The sequence below is a fragment of the Camelus dromedarius genome, chromosome 14 (assembly GCF_036321535.1).
Source record: "Camelus dromedarius isolate mCamDro1 chromosome 14, mCamDro1.pat, whole genome shotgun sequence".
Taxonomy (NCBI): domain Eukaryota; kingdom Metazoa; phylum Chordata; class Mammalia; order Artiodactyla; family Camelidae; genus Camelus; species Camelus dromedarius.
In genome coordinates this window covers 59894702-59914621 of record NC_087449.1, presented here as the reverse complement: position 1 = coordinate 59914621, position 19920 = coordinate 59894702, and the positions used below count along the sequence as shown (strand labels likewise).

Below are 19920 nucleotides of genomic sequence, written 5' to 3'. Positions count from 1 at the left end.
CACCCAGAACATACCCACTGACCACCCGCTCTGTGCACATGTAATGCTGGGAGCTGGAGGGGAACACACGTCCCACTGTTGGACAAGAGTCAAGTGTGACAAGCACCAGCTGGAAATCCCCCACTGCCCCTCTAATAATGAGCTCCGTGGTGGTCAGCCAGCATATCCGTGCTGGTCCTTTAAGGGTACAGTGGCTCACAGGGACCGCCAGATGCAGTGAATATGCAAGTGAAAACTCCCGAAGGGAAGCAAACTCAGAAACCAGAACTCGTAACACAGTTCAAATTTCCGACACTTCTGTCCAAGAAAAGAAACTATGACTGGTGGCAAGGTCACCTGGCAGAGCGCTGCAGCTGCCCTCCAGGTACCCCCCTCAGTTCTGGCCAGCCCAGGCCTCCTTCGGGAACCAGAGCAAAAGTGTCCGAGCCTAACGGGGAAGGAAACGCTTACCTTCTCTGCACGATCTTCGGAAGGTCAAGGTAGAATCAATTTCATTCTTAATCTTGATTAAAGCATCCAATACCATAGGGCCACAGCTGACCAAAAAAGAAAAAAATCCACAGAAGTAAAAAACAAACAGACTGACCCAGTTGTATGTATGTTAAGCTGAATCTCCCTACACTTTTATCATAATATGCTCTGAGACACCTGTGTATATTGGCTTTCTCAGGTCACATTCAGAAATTTTTTTTGATAATTTTATTTTTGTACATTCTTACACATTTTAAGTACTGCAGAGTTCTGTTCTGATGACCACACTGCACCCACATCTCTAGGAAATGGAAAGCTGAAGAAGTAGATAAGTATTTAGGTTAGGAAACAATTTCCACATACTGGCAGTTTTTGTTTTTCCTTCTAAAGCTCCCTGAAAAGTTTTCCCAAATAATTTATTCCAAATTTTAGTTTTGTTTTTTGGATGCAGCCAGTAAGTAGCTTTAGATGGTTAGTTAATAGCTTCCCATCTATAAAGCACAGAGAGCAACGCCTATGTCTCATAGGACTGTTGCAGGTGAATTTACACTCAGGAAAATGAAACACTCAGAGGAGAGTCTGCCACATACATTCAGTTTATTTATTTATTATTTTTTTATTTTCATTTTTAAACCCCTTTATTGTGGTATGGTTCCTGTACAGTAAACCACACATACTTTAGACGTACACTCTGATGAATTTTGATAGATGTATACACCAATGAAACCACCACCACAATCAAGATAGCTAACATTTCCATCACTCCCCAAGAGGTGCAATTCTTGAATTCCCAATTTATCCCTTCCCACCACCTTTAATCTCTGGTAACCGTAAGTCTGTTCTCTATGTCTGTGAGTCTGTTTCTGTTTTGTAGATAAGTTCGTTTGTGTCCTTTTTTTTTTTAGCTCATATACATTCAGTGTAACTGTGACTATCATCACGCAGAGACCATGATTCTATGGAAAGGCCTTCTCTTTGAAGGCCTTTATCTCTAAAATGGAATTAACATTTATATCACAGGATTATTATGAAGTTTAAATAAAAACATGTGATTTTCATAGAACCTGGCCCAGATAAGTGCTTAGCAAATTTATTTCCTGGTTGCCATCCCTCTACTCCTCTTAGCATTTTTCTAGATTTTAAAAAGCATGCCCCCCATTTCCTTTTTCCCTCAGCTTTGAGATCATTTTTGACAAATAATATTGTATAAATTTAAGGTGCACAATGGGATAATCTGATACATATATATAGTGAAATGATTACCATATTAAGGTTAGTTAACACATCTGCATTATCTGTACACATTTCTATCAACATGCCACACCCTTTTCACTGTATCTCTGCTAGCACTGGGAATTGTAACCTTTAAAAACCTCTGCTATTCTGAGAATGGAGAAATGTTATTATTGTCAGCATTTTAATTTGGGATCTTTGAATACTACAGTGGTCAAATAATTGTCATAAATTAATTCAACTATCTTCACCAATTATTTATTAAAAGCCTGCTCTGTACCAGGTTCTGTTATAGGTGCTAAAGATACACCAGAGGACAAAACAGATGAAAATTCCTGCCTGCAAAGAGTGTTTATTCTAAGTGGCCTAATTCTATAAATTCAGCCTGTCCACGTTCTTTGCCTCTTTGTTTACTGAAATCTTGGGTTCCCCCTCCTCCAAATTAAAGATTTGAGCCTATCATCTTGTAAAGGAAAACCTCTTCTGTTTTTCACTACTCCACTACTACTCATCCCAGTATTTGACCTCTGGTCATCAAATGTGTGGGTCTTTTTCCCACACTAAGCAATTCTGCAACACCAAGTGGGTGTCCCACAATGTAACTCAGTTCTGACACCATCTATCGGAGGTTCTCATGACCCCCTCCTTCGGTTTGCTACGGTGGCTCACAATTCAAATAGTTCACTGGTTTATTATAAAAAGACACAACTCTGGAACAATCAAATGGAAGAGACGCACAGGGGAAGGAAAGTATGTGGGAAGGGGAGGAGAGCTTCCATTTCCTCCTCTGCAGGCCCCTCTCCCAGCACCTCTTGGAGTCTACCAGCCCAAGCTCTGAACACCCTGTCCCTCAAGGATTTTTATAGAGGCTTTAATTACACACGGTTGGTTGATCACATCATTGGCCATCTGTGAGTGGTTCAACCTCTAGCCCCTCTCCTCTCCCAGGAGGTCAGGGAGGGAGCTGAAAGTTCCAGCCCTTTAATCGCATGGCTGGATCCCCTAGCAACCAGCCCCCAACCAGTGGTCACCTAGGCTTTTAATGAATCACCTCATTAATATAAACTCAGGTGTGGTTCAAAGGGCCTTGTTATGAATAACAAAAGATACTCATTTCACCTTTATTATTTATCTGAAGTTATTTCAGGAACTGAGAACAAAAACGAAATATAACAAAAGATAACCCTACAGCGTTTATTCTTTAGGATTACAAGGGTTTTGGAAGCTGGAAATCCCGGATAAGACCAAACATATAGCACAGCATCACACATCTATTACACCTATTGCTGATCCTGCCCCTGCCCTCAACCCGCAACTGGCTATGTGACTTCCAATTCTGGTTAACAGAATTTATAAAACACACATAAAATCTAAGTGTTTACATTGTTAAAAGCTGACCATTTTACCCCTTACGATTCTATCCCTTTTTAAGTCTAAAAAGACTACACCTCTTCCTGAGGTCTGATGAATATTTTGAATTTTCTTCTAGTTTTTACATTTTAAAATTATTCCCCCAAAACTGCAAAAATGGCTAGTCAATTATCCCAGATCAATGACTAACTAAACCTTCTTTTGCCTCTGATTTGTGATATTCCCCCTCCACCTAACCCATTCTATACTAGCATCTTATATATAGTGAAGTCCACTTTGGGACTCTTTTTTTATTCTAATGACCTATCTTTTCTTGTCCTGCATGTTTTAAATTATGTACATCAATTCTACTTACTCATTTTTTTAAGTTACAAAAGCTAATATCTGCATCTTATAAAAATTTCAAATATAATTAGTTAAAAAGCCAAAGCCCTTCCTTTCAACTGTCTCATGATAAATTTCATAATAGGTAGGCACTATTAAGAATTTGGTATCAGTTTTCTCAGACTTAAAAAAAAGTGCAATATATATATATATATAATAGCATCTTGCTTTTTTCATTCACGACTCCACCAAAGGACTGTAATTAACTAGCCATTTTCCTATGGAAGAACACTTAGGTTGCTTAAACTCCTTCTCTGTTAATACACAATGCTGCAAATAACATTTTTGTACATAGATATCAAGCTTGTTTTGGCTATTCTTTGTCCCTTGCATTTCCATGTGAATTTTAGGATCAGCTTGTCAATTTCTGGGAAAAAAAAAAAAAGAGAAAAAAAAAAAAAAAAAGGCTGGTAGGGTTTGAGAGTGATTCTGTTGAGTCTGTAAATCAATTTGGGGGCGCACTGCCACCTTAAAAATACTAAGTCTTCCAACCCAGAAACATGAAATGTCTGTCCTTTTGTTTAGGTATTTGTTAATTTCTTTCAGCAATGTTTTATAATTTTCAGTCTTGCATGTTGTTTGCCAAGTTTGTTCCTAAGTATTTTATTCTTTTTGATGTTGTTGTAAATAGAATCATTTTCTAATTTTAGGATTGTTCATTGCTGGTATAGAAATAAAACTGATTTTTATATACTTACCTTGTATCCTACAACTTTGCTGAACTAATTTATTAATTCTAGTAACTTTTTGGTGTGAACTTGTTAGGATTTTCTATATATAAGGTCATGTCATCTGTGAAGAGAAACGGTTTCCTTCTTCCTTTCCAATTTCCTTTTATTTCTTTTCCTTGCCTTATTTCCCTGGTGAAAACCTCCAGTAAAATTCTGAACAGCTGATGCTGGTATAAAAAAATTATTTTTGCACACTGACCTTGTGTCCTGCAACCTGTTAAATTTACTGTGTTCTTGTAGTTCTGTAGATTCCGTGGAATTTTCTGTGTAAACAATCATGTAATTTGTGACTAGAGATGATTTTATTTTCTCCCTTTCAATCATCATGTCTTTTATTTCTTTTACCTGCCTTTACTCACTGGTAAGACTGTCCACTAGAATGCTGAATAGAAATGGAGAGTGGATATCTTTGCTTTGTTCCTGGTCTTATGGGTAAAGTATTCAATATTCACAATTAAGTATGCTGTGTTAGGTTTTTTCCGTACTTTTTATCTGGTTGAGGAAGTTCCCTTCTTTTCCTAATTCGCAATTATGGTTTTTCTCCTTTATCTTTTATGTGGTGAATTACAATGACTGATTTTCCAATGTTAAGCCAACTTCATATTCCTGGGATAAACTGAAGCTTGGTCATTAAGGCATTATTCCTTTTTACAGACTGCTAGATTTGATCTGCTAAAATTTCTTTCTTTTTTTTTTTCCTTTTTCAGTTTTATTAGGTAGTTATTACAGTTTGACTGCACATGTGCATTATATTGCATGTGAATACATATATACAGTATACTGCACATATTTTTTTTTAGTTTACATACATGTACTGATCATTGTTTCTAAGAACAGATTAGAGCTTTAGCTTTTTAACCTTACATAGTTATTAAAGGAATAAGGCCAACCACATACTAAGAATCAACAGAATGTAGTAATCCAATCATAAAGGACAGTTAAATGTGCTTACACATATTCAAAGATCAGCTAAGATTTCTTGAGGATTTTTGTGTCTATGTTCATGAAAGATACCAATCTGTAATTTTCCCTTCTGTAATGTCTTTGTTAGATTTTGGTATCAGGTTATGATGATCTCATAAAATGAACCAGGAAATGATTATTCCTGTTTATTTTCTGAAAGAACACTGGTGTTAGATTTTTCTTAAATGTGTGGTATGATTCACCAGTGAAGCCATCTGGGCCTGGAGTTTTCTGTGTGAAAGTGTTTTTGGTAACACATTCAATTTCTATAACAGACATAGAACTATTTATATTTTCTATTTCATGTTATAGCAGTCTGGTAAGTTATGCTTTTCCAAGGAATTTGTCCATTTCATCACATTATTGAATTTCTTATGAAGTTATACATAACACACTCGGCATTATTTTCGTATCCATAGGATCTGTTTTGATAACCCTTCTATCTTGATATTGGGATTTTGTTTTCTCTCATTTTTGACCAGATTGGCTAGAAGACGATCAAATCTGTTATTTCCAAAAACATAACTTTTGGTTTCATTTATTTCTTCTATCAGCTGTCTCCCCCCATTCTATTTGTTTTTATTTTTATTATTTCCTTCTTTTTACCTGCTTTAGCTTACTTCCCTCTTCTTTTTCTACCTCCTTAAAGTAGAATTTTAGATCACTGATTTTAAACCTTTCTTTTTTTAATATATGCATTTGAAGCTATAAATTTCCCTCTAAGCATTGCTTTAGATGCATCTTGCATATTTTAAAATGCTGTATTTTCATTAACATTTAGTTCAATATAGTTTCTGATTTCCCTTGTGGTTTCTGCTTTGATGCATGAATTATCTTACTGTTACTGCTTTAAATTTTAATTCCATTGTGGCCAGAGAATATACTCTGTAAGATTCCTACTTTTTGAAATTTACTGAAATTTGCTTTATGGCCCAGTGTCTTAGTGAATGTAGCACGTGCAATTGAAAAGAATGCGTATTTCACAACTGTTGGTGTACTGTCTCAAAAATATCAATTAAATCGAGGTGGTGATAATGTTCAGATTATCTAGTCTTTACTTTTAAATTTAGTTGTATCAGTTGCTGAAATAACTGCTGATGGTTATGTGTTCCTTAAATTCCTTAAGTCCTTTAATTCTGTCAATTTTGAGCTCTGTTATGCCTGCATACACATTTATGATTGCTATGTCTTCTGATAAAATGGTACCCTTATCTTTAGGAAACATCCCCTCCTATTTCTGGTAGTATTTTTTGCCTTGTAGTCTGCTCTATCTGACGTTACCACAGCCACTCTATCTTTCTTATGCTTAATGAAGTTTGCATAAATATTGCTTTCTATTCTTTCACTTTCAACCTGCATCTTTATATTTAAAGTGCATTTTTTTTTTGGTAAATAGCATGTGATTGGGCTTTGCTTCTTTATCTATTCTGACAATCTCTGCCTTTGAATTGGAGTGTTTAGTCCCTTTATACTTGATGTACTTACTGATATGGTTGGATTGGGTCTATCATTTTACTATTTGTTCCAACATTTTTCTCCCCTGTTCTTTCCTTCCTTCTTTTAAGTAGTATTTTTAGATTAAGTAAATATTTTTAAATTCCATTTTATATATATATATATATAAATTCCATATATATATATATATATATATCTGTATTTAAAAAATGGTTACTCTGGAATAAGTCCTTAAGTTTTCAGTCTATTTAGAGTTAGTATTGCATCACTTCATGTAATGTAAGAACCTTCCAACCTTGTAGGTCAACTTGCTCCCAGCTCTCAAGATACAGTTATCATATGCATTACATCTATGTAAGATATATTTTACGTAATGCAATACTATAATTTTGCTTTAAACAGTTGTATCTACTTGAATACAATTAAGAGGAAAAAATGGTTTTATATTTAACACATCTGGTGCTTTCTGTTACTTTCCTAACAGCTGAGTTTCTACGTGGTATTATTTTTACTTCAGCCTGAAAAACTTCCTCTTTCATGTGGTTTCAGGCTATGAATTCTTTTACTTTCTATTATCTGAAAATATCTTAAAAAAATTTTTTTTATAGTTTTTTTTTAATGGGGGGAAGTAATTAGGTTTGTTTGTTTGTTTATTTAATGGAAGTCCTGGGAATTGAACCCAGGATCTCATGCATGCTACGCATGCACTCTACCACTGAGCTATACCCTCCCCACTTGAAAATGTCTTAAGATTATCTTCCTCTTGAACAATCTTTTTGTTGAATCCAGAATTCTAGTTGACAGTGTTTTTTCGTTTGGTAATTTAGAGAAGTCATTCCATTGGCTTTCGGCTTCTCTAATTTCTGATGAGTAGTAGATAATCATTCACATTGTTTCCCTGTATGTATTGTTTTTCTCTCATGGCTTTCAAGATTTTTCCTTTATTTTTGATCTTCAGTAATTTGATTATGATGTGCTTGAATGGTTTTCTGTGTACTTACCCTGCTTGGGGTTCACTAAGCTTCTTGAGTATGTAAACTGTTTTTCACAAGCTTGAGAAATTCTTGGCCATCACTTCTTAAATATATTTTTTGCTTATTCTATTCTCCAACTCCACTCCTTCTGGGACTACAATTACACATATGTTAGATCTTCTGATACTGTTCCATAGATAAACAAGTTTCTCTCCTTTTATAAAAATCTTTGTTTCTTTTTTGTCTTAAGAACAGATAATTGCTAGTAATCATTTTCAGGTTCACTGAATTTTCCCACCGTCACTTCCAATCTACTGTTAAGCCTATCCAGTCAATTTTCTATTTCAGATATTGTATTTTTCAGTCCAGATTTTCCACTGGTTCTTTTTAAATAGTTTCTACCTCCCTGCTAAGACTTCACATCTCATTGTGAGTGTATCTTCCTTTATCTATGAGCACAATTATCATCGCTTAAAATCCTTGTCTGCTAATTCCAATAAATGGGTTGCTTCAGGCTGGTCTCCACTGACGGTCTTTTCACTTGAGCACGTGTCGTGTTTCAGTGTTTCTTTGTAAGATTAGTAATTCTGGATTGTATGCCGGACCTTGTAACATGTTGTAGTACCTTGGACTGTGTATTTCTCAGAAGAGTGCTGATTTTATTTTTTTTTAAAGCAACAGTTAGTATTGCTGAACTCAAGACTGGGGCAGAGAGTTTGGGGCTCCCTCTCTGTGCTTCTTTCCAGGATTTCCCCCTCATTTTCTGGTTGTTCAAGCTTGTAAGACTGTGGTTTTTTTTTTTTTTTTAAATCAAGCTTTAGCCCTTGCACCCTCACATCAACTGGGGCTTGCCCTCAGGTAAAAAAAAACATGCAAGAACAGTTTATTTACCCAAGTAACATTCTATTCTTCCAAGTGTCGTCTCCCTTCCAGTGTCGGCCTGCTTTGGTCACTCTCCTGTGCCTTCAGGTTGCTGCTTCTTATATTTATCTTATAAACCAGAGTGAATAGTTATTATTTGTGGGAGGGCTAGTCTGATGAAAGCTATTCTGCCATTACTGGATGTAAATGCAATCACTTAAAATTTTTTACCATCAAAAAATAATGATTAATTTAACTCTTTCAGTTTAAATCACATTCTATAAGTTTTAATTTGCAATGTTTTTATTTTCTAAGTATCTGATAGTATTTTATTTATTCCTTAATCAAGTAGTTATTTAAAAGAGTGCTTTTTAATTTCTAAGTAATTTGGGTTTTTTGTTTTTAATAAGAATTTTTGTTTTATTGTATTATGGTCAGCAAATGTGGCCTGTACAATTTTCTTTTCTTTGAATTTTACTAATAATTTTTGGTTGCTGAGTATCTGATACTTTTGTCTGCTTGAGAAGATTATATATCAGTTAACTCTATTTCAGTAACAGAGTTATGTATTGATAAAGAGAGTAAAAAAGACTTTTAGAGTATTAGTAGTTTCAAATAATTTTTTTGATGCCATGGAAGCTTTTGTTCAAAAGAAATAAAACACTTACTCATTTACAAATAAAGCAGATCATAAAACAGGACAGTCTGGTTACACAGGGGAGAGGGAGGTGTGGAGCAGCGCGAAGCTACAGCCCAGCTCACCAGGTCTTCCTCTGGCTGCCTGGGGTGATCCTTTAAAGTGGAAGATGATGGAAGAGGAGTGGTGCAGAGAGATGTAATGTGACGGGCTCAACCTGCTGCTGCTGGCTCTGAAGGTGGGGACTATTAGCCAAGGGATGCAGCAGCCTCTAAAAGCTGCCAGTGGCCCTCAGCTTACAGCTGACAAGAAAATAGGGAACTTGGTCTTAATAAGCAACTGAATTCTGCCAACAGCTCAAATGAACAGAAAAGATTTTCCCTTAGTCTCTGGAAAGGAACACAGCCTGCTGACACCTTGATTTTAGTCGTGAGACCTTTACCAGAATTTTAACCTATAAGATAATAAATCTTTGTTGTTTTAAGCCACTAAGTTTGTGGCAGTTTGTTATGACAAAAATAGAAAGCTAATGTATGGATCATTTTTAATATTTTAACTATATCCCTATCTCGTCCTATCACCATTCTGGGCAAGATTACAGTATTCATCACTATTATATAATACATAGGTCCAGACACATAAAATTAACATGAAAACATCGAATATTTTTAAATTGTAATGTGTTAAATGACTTCAAATACTATGCAGAAAGCCAACTCTACCAGTATTACTAGAAGTCTTTACACTCTAATGTGCAGGGAGGAAAGGAATTTTGTAAAAGTTATTCTTCTTGGTACTATCTTTTTGAATCAGGTACCTACCTCACTCTTGTTTTAAAAAGCGATGATAAATTCCAGAGCCATGGATAATCTGTTTTTAAACCTTCCAAGGATGGGAAAAGCAAGTCCCTGAATCAGATCAAAAGCTCACCTTCATTTTTCAAATATCTAGCTTTCACAGAGATACTCACTTATTCAAATCAATTTCGTAAGTTTGCATATGAGGTTTATCTCCAGTCTTGTCTGGGTCCCATCGGTAGATGGCAAATTTCTTGATTCGGGGAGCTGTGGCTGCAGCTGTCTGGGCCCTGCGGCAAGCCTGAAATTGAACAAGTTCACAAGAAGAAAAAATTTAAATTATTGAAAATGCAAGTAAATCCTTCTATTTAGCTGGCACTTATAAACAGCAACACTAGATACAAATCCACACTTTACTGAAACACAGTCTTGGGAAAAGCAGTCATCCAAAATCCAACACACAGCACTAAGCACCTATAATATGCCACACATGGTGCTGGGGACTGGTGAAATGGCCCTTAATAAAACAGACAAAGCTTTTTTGCTCTCATAGAATCTACTTTGCAGTCAGCAAGAGAGAAATGAAATATTCACAATAAAGTGCAGAGAGGGAAGAATACGGCAGAGACTTACTGTAAGCAGAGTAAGTGGTCAGGGAAGGCTCCATAAATGATATTTAAGCTGAGGTTTGATGAACAGGGAAGGATTAAGGCAGGAGGAAGGGGTGTTATAGGCTGAGGGAACAACTTGTGTAGAGGCCGGGATGGGGGAGAGCACAGACATCTGTGAGGAACTGAGGAAAGCCCAGTGTGAAGCAAGGGACTTAGCAGGGGTGGAAGAGTGGCAGATTTGAGGAAGTCAAGAAAGACTTATAAGTTTTGATTTTATCCTAACAGCAATGAGAAGCTAACAGGAACTTATTAGGTGGGTGACATAATCATTTTTATTTTTGAGAAGAACATTACTGGTTTACAAAGGAAGAATTGTCTGCTGACATCTGGGGAAACCAGTTAGAAAGCTACCGCAGTTGTCAAAATGAGATACTGGTGTTTTTAGATTAGGCATCTCATTCTGCAGCATGGTCACAAAATACCAAAGACAGAGTGGCTTAAACAACATTTACTTCTCTCGGTTCTGGATGGAGGCCAGAAGTCCAAGACCAAGGTGTCAGACTTGGTGTTTAGGGAGATCTTGGTTTGTAGACAGCTGCCTTCCTGCTGTATCCTCACATGTTGGAGAGAGACCTCATGTCTCTTCCTTTTTTATATAAAGGCGTTAATCCTATCATATGGGCCCTACCCCCACAACCTAATCTAACCCTAATTCCCCCTCAAAGGCTCCATCTTCAAATACCATCACACTGGGGAGTAAGGCTTCCACACAGGAATCTGGGAGGAACATAAACATGCCCGTCCACAGCACTGCAGCAGGAAACAAGATAAAGAACACTGTATCTGAAAGCAGGACAAATTGGGTGAACTAACAGCTGAGTCCTGCTCTCTCTGATGATTCTCTTACATCTCCTGGGCCCTTACAGTCTCTGCCAGTGGGTTTCACACAGCGAGCCAAGGAGTCCTGCAGCGCCAGCCAGGGCTGCTGTGAGAGGATCAGGGTAAGATGGTGGGCCTGACTTCCCTCCCTCCTTCACCCACAACTGCCTCCTGATAAGACTGTATTTGCAAAAAAACGGTGCTGTTGCTCAAAAGAAAATTTATATTTACATTTATACTCATTTTTAAAGCTCAGAGATCAAGTGATTGAGCCCATGATTACAGAGCAACTGAGTGGAGCCAGGATTTGGAACCCACGTCTGTCTGTCTGGCTCCAAAATATGTTCCTAAACACTGTACTGTCTGACTTATTTGAAAATATTCTCAGGTCTCTTCTTGGTGCTGTTTTCTTCTCTTTATGTCATAATTCCTTGAGGGCATGTGTTTAGTCAGGGTTCTCCAGAGACCGAGAACCAATGGGGTGTACATATATACACATATATGAAGAGATTTATTATAAGGAACTGGTTCATGTGATTATAGGGGATAACAAATCCCAAGATCTCCAGCTGGCAAGCTGGAGACCCACGAGAGCCAGGGCTGTAAATCCAGTCCAAGCCTGAAGGCCCGTGAATCAGGACAGCTGATGATGCAGTGCCAGCCCAAAGGCCCGCAGGCTCAAAACTCAGGAAGAGTCGATGTTCCAAGTCCAAAGGCAGGAGGAAACCTGACATCCCAGTTTGAAAGCAGGCAGGCAGGAGGAACTTCCTCTTATTCGGAGGAGGGTCAGCCTGTGCTTCTATTCAGGCCTCTAACTGACTGGAAGAGGTGTACCCATGTTAGGGGGGCAATCTGCACTACTCAGTCTATCAATTTAAATGTTAAACTCATCCAAAAACACCCTCACTGAAACACCCAGAGTGACATTTGACCAACAATCTGGGCCCAGTGACAACCTGGACACGTAACATATAACAGAACGGACCAGGTTATATTTACATCTCTAGCGTGCCTGGTCGTGGCCTCTATTCAGCAGTTCAATCCATGGTTATGAAAGACTGAAGAGCAAAAACTGAGCATTAGACCATTGCACACATGTGGTTTACTTTAAATGCACTTTAAAATGCTGAATAGTGCAACCGACATCAAGCCATTAACAAATAAAACAAAAATACCCCTCTGTATATGGCATTTACCAATAACTAAGTTGGCAGCCAGCTGTCCCCATCCCATTGTCCTTGAAGCCCTTTTCTATTTAGGCAGATGAAACAAGGCAGAGACCATACCAGTGCCCGCTGAGCTTCTACTATGGTGATGAGGAGGGCAGGGGCCTGCCAGTCCGAGTGGCACTTATAACTTGACCCTCAATTTGTGGAGAGAAAAATTCAGACTATATTCCAGGCCAGCTAATACTCTTATAAACTGTTAAAGAAAGTAAAAACTCTTAAAGTTAACTGAGTAATTACCGGAAAGGCAATGGCATTTGTTACCTTGCTGGCAAAAAGCACCCCAAATTAAATGAAGCTGGAAATAGAAAATCAGCTGTCAGTATGAAAGAAGAAAACAGATGAAGAAAATGAAAGTGAAGGTGAGGATGAAAGCTGTATTTTATCTTATCATCTAGCTGGCTAAGATCATTAATAAAAGGAAAGCCATTTCTGCATAGGAACATTTTCCACTAGTGACTCCATTTTGTGAATTGACAGGAACATCTGGCTGGCGCCACCTTGTGGTACTTAGGAAAAAGTGAAAAGATTCCTAAGAGCAGCTCCAGCAGCCTTTGCTTGCTTAATACATCCCCCTTTCTTTTTTGTTTCTGTTAGATTTAATGAGGTATAATTCATTACAATAAAACTCACCAATTTTAAGTGTATAATTTGATGAGTTTTGATAAAGTTGTATATTTACTATCACAATTATGACAGTATTTCCATTCAAAAAGTTCTCCAGTGTTTGTTTACAATCAGTGCCCTCTCCCTCTCCCTGGCACCTGATTGGCTCTCTACCACTGCAAATTTGCCTTTTATGGAATTTCATAAATGCGATGAGACAGCACATGTTGTGTCTAGCTTCTTTCACTCAACATCATGCTTCTGAGATTCATCCATGTTGTTGCATATATCCAGAGTTTTTTTAAATTACACTTTTAATTTGGAAATAACAGTAGAACCATACACATCTGTTAAGAAATAATACTGAGTTCCCATGTACCCTTTACTCAGTTTCCTCCAGTGGGAACAACGCTCAAAACTACAGCACAGTATCACAACCAGAATATTGACACTGATAGGGACAAGACACAGAACATAATTTCTATCACCACAAGATCTGCTCTTTTATAGTCACAACCATGTCCCTCGTGCTTCCCATCCCTATTCCTGAACTCACAGCAATCACTAATCTGCCACATTTGAAGAATGTTATCTAATGCAATCATCTGGTATGTAACTTTAGGGAATTGGGGTTTTCCCCATTCAGCATAATTCTCTGGAGATTCAGCCAAGCTGCTGTGTGCCTCAATAGTCGCTTCTTTCTATTACTGAGGAGTGTTCCACGGTATGATGCACCAGTCTGTTAAGCTGTTCATCCACTGAAGGATCTGCAGGCTGTTTCCAAGTTCTGGGCTATTATGAATGAAGTTGTAATGAACATTTGTGGGTAAGTTCTGGTATGAACAGAAGTCTTCATTTCTCTGGGATAAACGCCCAGGAATGTAACTGCTGGGCTGTATGGTAGTTACATGTTTAACTTTTTAAGAAATGGCAGCTTAAACTTTCCTAGAGTGGGTGGCTGCTGTGCCTGAGGTAGGTGGTAGGGAGAGAGGGATAAAATGCCTTAAAAAATAGGTAACATCTTCTTCTTTTTTTTTTAACCAAAACATCAGTAACATTTGGAGTTTAAACAGAACCTGGGGTTTGGGGTTGTCAGCTATCACTTCTTGGTTCTAAAGCCTGACTTGACAGTATTGTCAGTGGGCATCAGGCCCCCAGCTCTATCAAGCTCAGTTTCACTCCAAAAAGACCTGTCAAAGATGACCGTGGTTATCTGCAATGAGTCCTCGCTTTAACAGCTCTTTCTAATACCTAATATATCTGCTTTCTATCCACTGTACAAAGACACAAAGGTCTAAACTTGATCATGCAGATCTTCCCAAAAGGGACTGGGCTCATTTAGAAAGCATTAAAAAAAAAAAAAAAGGCTTATCATAAAAATGATGCAAGGCAAAAGCAATGCAAGGATTTATCACAACGAGGTATCATAAAGTGATAAGTCCCAACATAAGTTTCAGGGTACGCCAAAGTGTCACTCATTTTTTTTTCAAAACAGCTTATTTAATTTCACTCTGAGTTAAAAATGTACGTAATACAACACTTAGTGGGGAAGGGGGTGCTAACAGGAATGAGGGGAGAAGATACTGAAATCAGAATGATCAGAGCAGGTTGTGGTTCTAAAAGTGATGAGCTCTGCTCATCTTGAGGGCTGCACTAGGAGTTAATCCACAGGATTATGATAATAAAATTCCCAAATAGAGAAGTCTAAAAATTTGTTCTGCAGGTGTTCGTAGTAGAAGTAAATAGCTTTTATTCACTGAACCCTTACCACGTGCCAGATGTTGCACTAAATTATCTCTAACCTTTACAACATCTCTATAAGGGAAGTTTAATTATTCACAATTAAAAAATGAGCAAACAAAAAAAGAGCCAGGATTCAAACACAGGTCATCTGACTCCAAAGCTCAACCTTTTAGCCACCGTACAGTGGTGAAAATGCAAATTCAAAATAGAACAGCACAAAAAGATAATTCCTTTCCCCCCAAAGATCCAAGGAACAAGAGAAATTGTTACTTTGCTCACACAATCAGCAAGGTTTTCAGGTGGTGGGTGGTCTAGATACACTCATTCACTTATTTGTTCGATAAATAATTACGGGGCAGTTACTATGCCCCAGGGACAGTTCTAGGCTTTGGGGGATCAAGGACAAAACAGACATACATTCTGGTCCTGGTGGATTGCGATTGGAGGGAAAACACACAAATAAAATCTACAGTCTGTCAGGCAGTGAGAAACGCCGTGAAGTGGGAGAGATAGGCAGGGAACAGGGATCCTGGCTACAATTCTAAACCAGGCGGCCAGGGAAGACTCCATCGATAAGGTGACTGTTGAGCAAAGACCTGAAGGAGGTGAGTAAGGAAGCCACACAGAATCTAGAGGAAGAGCAAACCAGGCAGAGGGAACACTGAGCGTAAAGATCATGAGGTGGGAATGTGTCTGAGGAGCAACGAGGCACCAGTGGCAGCTGAGAATGGAGTGTGTGAGGGGACAGGGACAGGGACAGGAGAGGAAGTCAGGACATTAACAGGAGAGGCAGATCACGGAGGGCTTTGGAGGGGTTTCTGCTTTTACCCCGAGTAAGATGGGAAATTACTGTGAGGTTCTGAGCAGAGAAGTGACCAAGTCAGACAAGTTTTGAAAGGATCATACTGTCTTCTGTTTTGAGAATTAACTGTAGAGCTGCAAAGATGAACATGAGAAAACCAGGTAGGAAGCGGCTGCAATAACCGGCTGAGAACTGATGAAGGCCTGAACCAGGCTGGTGGCTGTGGAAATGGTGAGCAGTGGTTAGTTTTTAAATTTGCTTACAGAAGGGATGTGGGGCAAAGAACAAGGATGACTCCAAAGCTTTTGGCCCAAGTCATGCGAAGGATGGAGCTGCGAGTAAAGTGGGAAAAGAAAGTTGGTGTGTGTGTGTGGCAAGTGGAGTGCCAGGATTTTGGTTTAGGGCAAGCAAAATTTATTAAATGTATTAATTACTAAATATCCACATGGAAATCTTGAAAATGAAGTTAGGTGGCCAAGCCAATCTGAAGATCCAGGGCGAGGTCTGGGCTGCAGACATGAATTTAGGAGTTCCCAGCATACATGGTAAGTGGCATCTAAAGCCCAAGGGAGGTCTATAATGACAAGGCCTAAGGACCGAGCCCTGTATTTAGAGTTTGGGCCAATGAGGAGAAATCAGCAAAGGGAGACAGAAAGAACTGTCAGCGTGGGAGGAGGAAAGCCTGGAGACTGGGAGATCCAGGAGGTCAGACCAAAAAGTGTTCTGAGGAGGGAGTGAACAAGAGTGATGAATGCTTCAGAGGGCAAAGTACCATGAGAACTGAGAAATGATTTAACAAAGTCAGGGTCACTGGTGACCCTGACCCAAGTGCTTTCTGTGAAGTGGTACGGGTGAGAAGTCTGGAATAGGTTTGTGAGAAAATGGTGGGGAGGGGAGATGAATTTTGGTCAGTGAGTTTAGAGGCCTTTTGAGAAATTTTTCTATAAAAATGAGTAGAGAAATGGGGTGATAGTTAGATAATGGCTTTTTTTTTTCAAGATGGGAGAAATTACACCATGTTTGAATGCTGCTGCTGCTGCTGCTGCTGATCTGATAGAGAAGAAAAAACTTGTAACGCAGGGGTGAGGGGAGAATTGCTGGAGAGCAAGCTCTGAATAAGCGACGGGACACAGAGCCGTGAAGGGCAGCCACAGAGTGCTGCCAGTTCCCCACAGTAACAAGCAGAAAAGGAGAGAATACAGGCTGAAGGGGGAAGGTGGGCAAAAATTTGAGGGTTTTGGTAGCCTATGCATAAATTTATCCTATAAATCTACGATGGAAGGGGTCCTTCAAGAGCATTTCTATCTCAACCTACAAAGCTAATGTGCATTCAAAGCTGAGCATACCTTTGTAGAACATCTTGCATAAGATTAAATTCATAGTTTATAATTTAAGGGAAGAAGCAAGATAATCAACGACTGGACTGAAACCAGACTGAGGATGAGAAGGGTGAATTCTGGATGGTGTGGAAGGCAGCCTGTTACTTCTCTAGGAATGCTCCCTTAAGGAGCAGGCTTGGGGCTAGACAGAGCAGATTTAGGCTTGGAGGTGGGAGAGAAAAGTGTGGAAACGGAGAGGAGAAAGGCAGGGAGGTCTGTGTAAACCTAAGTAAAACACAAGGTGCAGGCAGGTTTCTGAAATGTGTGAGCGGCACTGGTTCAAATCCAAGCTCTTATGCTTAGTAGCTGGATGTGCTCTGGCAAATTACTTAACCTGGTTTTATTTCCTCTTTTGTAAGAAAGTAGGAAGTATTAAAAATCCACCTCATAAGATTAACTGAAGGGCCAGGCTTCTAGCGTTGCTCAGAAAATAATTTCCGCTTTTCCATGTGGATAACAGTATTAATTCTTGTATTATTCTGATTGGCAGGCAGGAATCCTAAGCCCTGACCTTGCGAGGAGCTATCAGATACACAGCAGAAAGTAGGTGGCACTTGCCCTCAAGGAGTACATAGTCCAGATGAAGAAATGAGGCAATACAAACAGCTAATACAGTACAGTTAAATACTTAACCGGCAGAACTGTGGTTCAGTGGTGGAAGGTAATGCATAAAAAGAATTCAGAAGAGAAATCCTACTATGCCCCAGACTCCTAGGAACTTGAATATGCCCAGAGGTAATACACCAAGCTAACTACTGGACTCCTTTTTTTTTTTTTTTTTTTAGGTGGCTTTTGTGGGTACGAATGCATATTCCTACAAGGTTGTGTGTATGTGTTTTTGTGTGTGTGTATGGAGGGGGGAGGTGAATCTTCTATTTTCTCTGCCCTCAGAAAGCCCTACAATGGCCTCACCTTACAACACTGACCTATGAAATTAGCTTTCTCTATGACTTATTCCTGGAAGAGAGACCTGAGCTTTAGAGCTCACTCTCACTGGTGGGGCTCTCACAACTTAACTGCTTGCTCAGCAACCATAAAAGAACTGATAAGGTCATTATCAATCATCAGTTTAATGGTCAGAGGGCACCAGCTTGAGAGGCAGTCCTCTTCCCCTGTCTCCCCTTCTGAGAAAGACTGTGAAATGACTTCTCCAAGTTTGCGTACAGCATATTGGAAAGAGCTAGCATTAGAAGACAGTCCATATGCACTGTGTTATGCAGCCACAGCAGGTACTTAGAAATGAGACATTCTCATGGGAATGCAAGAAGAGGAGAGGAATTAATGTTTATCGTACACCTACCATATGCCCAGATCTGTGCTAGGAGTTTTGCCACATATTATACTCAAAACACTGGGTTTAGATCCTGGATCAATCAGTTCTTGTGATACTGTGAGCAAGTAAAAAAATTTTCTCTCTGGGACTGTTTCCCTTTCTTTTCTTAATTAGGTTTATGTATTTATTTTTAGAGGAGGTGCTGGGGAATTGAGCCCAAGACCTGGTGCGTGCTAAGCATGCGTTCTTCCACCTGAGCTATACCCTCCTACCCTGGGCCTCAGTTTTCTAATCTCTAAAAAGGAGGTTAGAATCCCTGCTCGCCCACCTTACAGGGTTTTTTCAGGAGCCCAGAAGAAGAGTAAGATTTGAAAGGGATTTAAACATCCTTAGTCTCTTACGTACACAAACTGCAACAGCAATTTCCCTTTCTCTTTGACAAGTTCCCATTTAGAATGCAGAACAGGAGTCTGCAGTTTCCTGACAATGCAGGGGGTGGGGGGAAACCTATCAGTGCACCCTGAATAATAAATAAGAGCAGCGCCAAGCTCTGTACCTATGTAATCCACGCCCAAACTCAATGAGGTCGGTATTGTGATCCACCGTTTACAGGCAGGGACACTGAGAGGATGACACTACTTTAAGGAATCCAGATCCTCAGGCTAAGTGGATTTCCCTCCCATTCTCCCTTCCCCTGTCTCGGACAATTCACCCGCCCTTTTCCTAACCAACCCCGGATCCAGTCCCTCTTTACTGAGCTCTCAATTTCGCACCCTGGAGGAGTGACTTCGCCTCCCAGCCCTATCCTTCACGCTCTGGCAGGTCTGGTTTTCCCAGAGGCGATTGTGTGTAGGCAAAAAAAGGCTTGGAGTCCAAATCTGTATTCGAATTCTGCTTCCACCAGCCAGTCACTAGCTCGTCATGTGACCTTGGGCAATTCAAGGCCCCTCTCTGAACTCCTTTTTTACTTTTGTCCAAAAAATCCTCTGCGCCCTGACCAATACACATGCTGCGAGGAGGTGCAGAAAGACCTCAGAGATGCTCCCGGCCAAAATCCGAGCACTAAGCAGGTGGGAGCGGGTCGTCCTTCCCCTTGAGGCCCGGGTGTGCTCCCTCAGCCTCCTCCGCCGCCCCCTCAGGTGCAAGCCGTCTCTGTGGCCTTCATGCCTGCACTCGACCCCCGGCGCCGGAGCTCACCTGCAGGCAGGCCCCGCCGAGGGTTGTGGCCGGGAACCGGCGCCTCAAGGAGAACGCGACCACCGCCGCCATCTTGGCTCCTGACGTCGAGCCCCACCCCTTAACCCTGAGGTCGCTCTCCGCCGGCGTCCCGCCGAGCACCGCGGCGCCTAGCTAGCATCCACCGAGGACCTGCTAGCCGCGCAGGAGCCACCGAGTGGGAGGTGGCTTCCGGTTCCTCAGTGGGCGGAGGAAAGGCGGAGACAGCGAACAAGAGCGCGCGCAGTTGCGGTGGGCCCAGCGCATGCCCACTTGGCCTCCCGCCCTCGAAGGTGACCTTCCCAGAGG

At 40.0% G+C, this 19920-nt stretch overlaps 1 protein-coding gene across 1 annotated transcript in view; it reads right to left on the bottom strand.

Annotated features, from left to right (window-relative positions):
* Positions 1 to 19920, bottom strand: part of SDHB (succinate dehydrogenase complex iron sulfur subunit B) — a 29117-nt gene extending 9197 nt beyond the window's left edge. Inside the window, exons 1-3 of the mRNA XM_011000907.3 lie at positions 19594 to 19920; positions 10051 to 10178; positions 451 to 536 (exon numbers count right to left, since the gene is read on the bottom strand). Coding sequence (XP_010999209.1) covers positions 451 to 536; positions 10051 to 10178; positions 19594 to 19665 — 286 coding nt within the window. The 5' untranslated portion in view covers positions 19666 to 19920. The remainder of the gene's footprint in view (positions 1 to 450; positions 537 to 10050; positions 10179 to 19593) is intronic.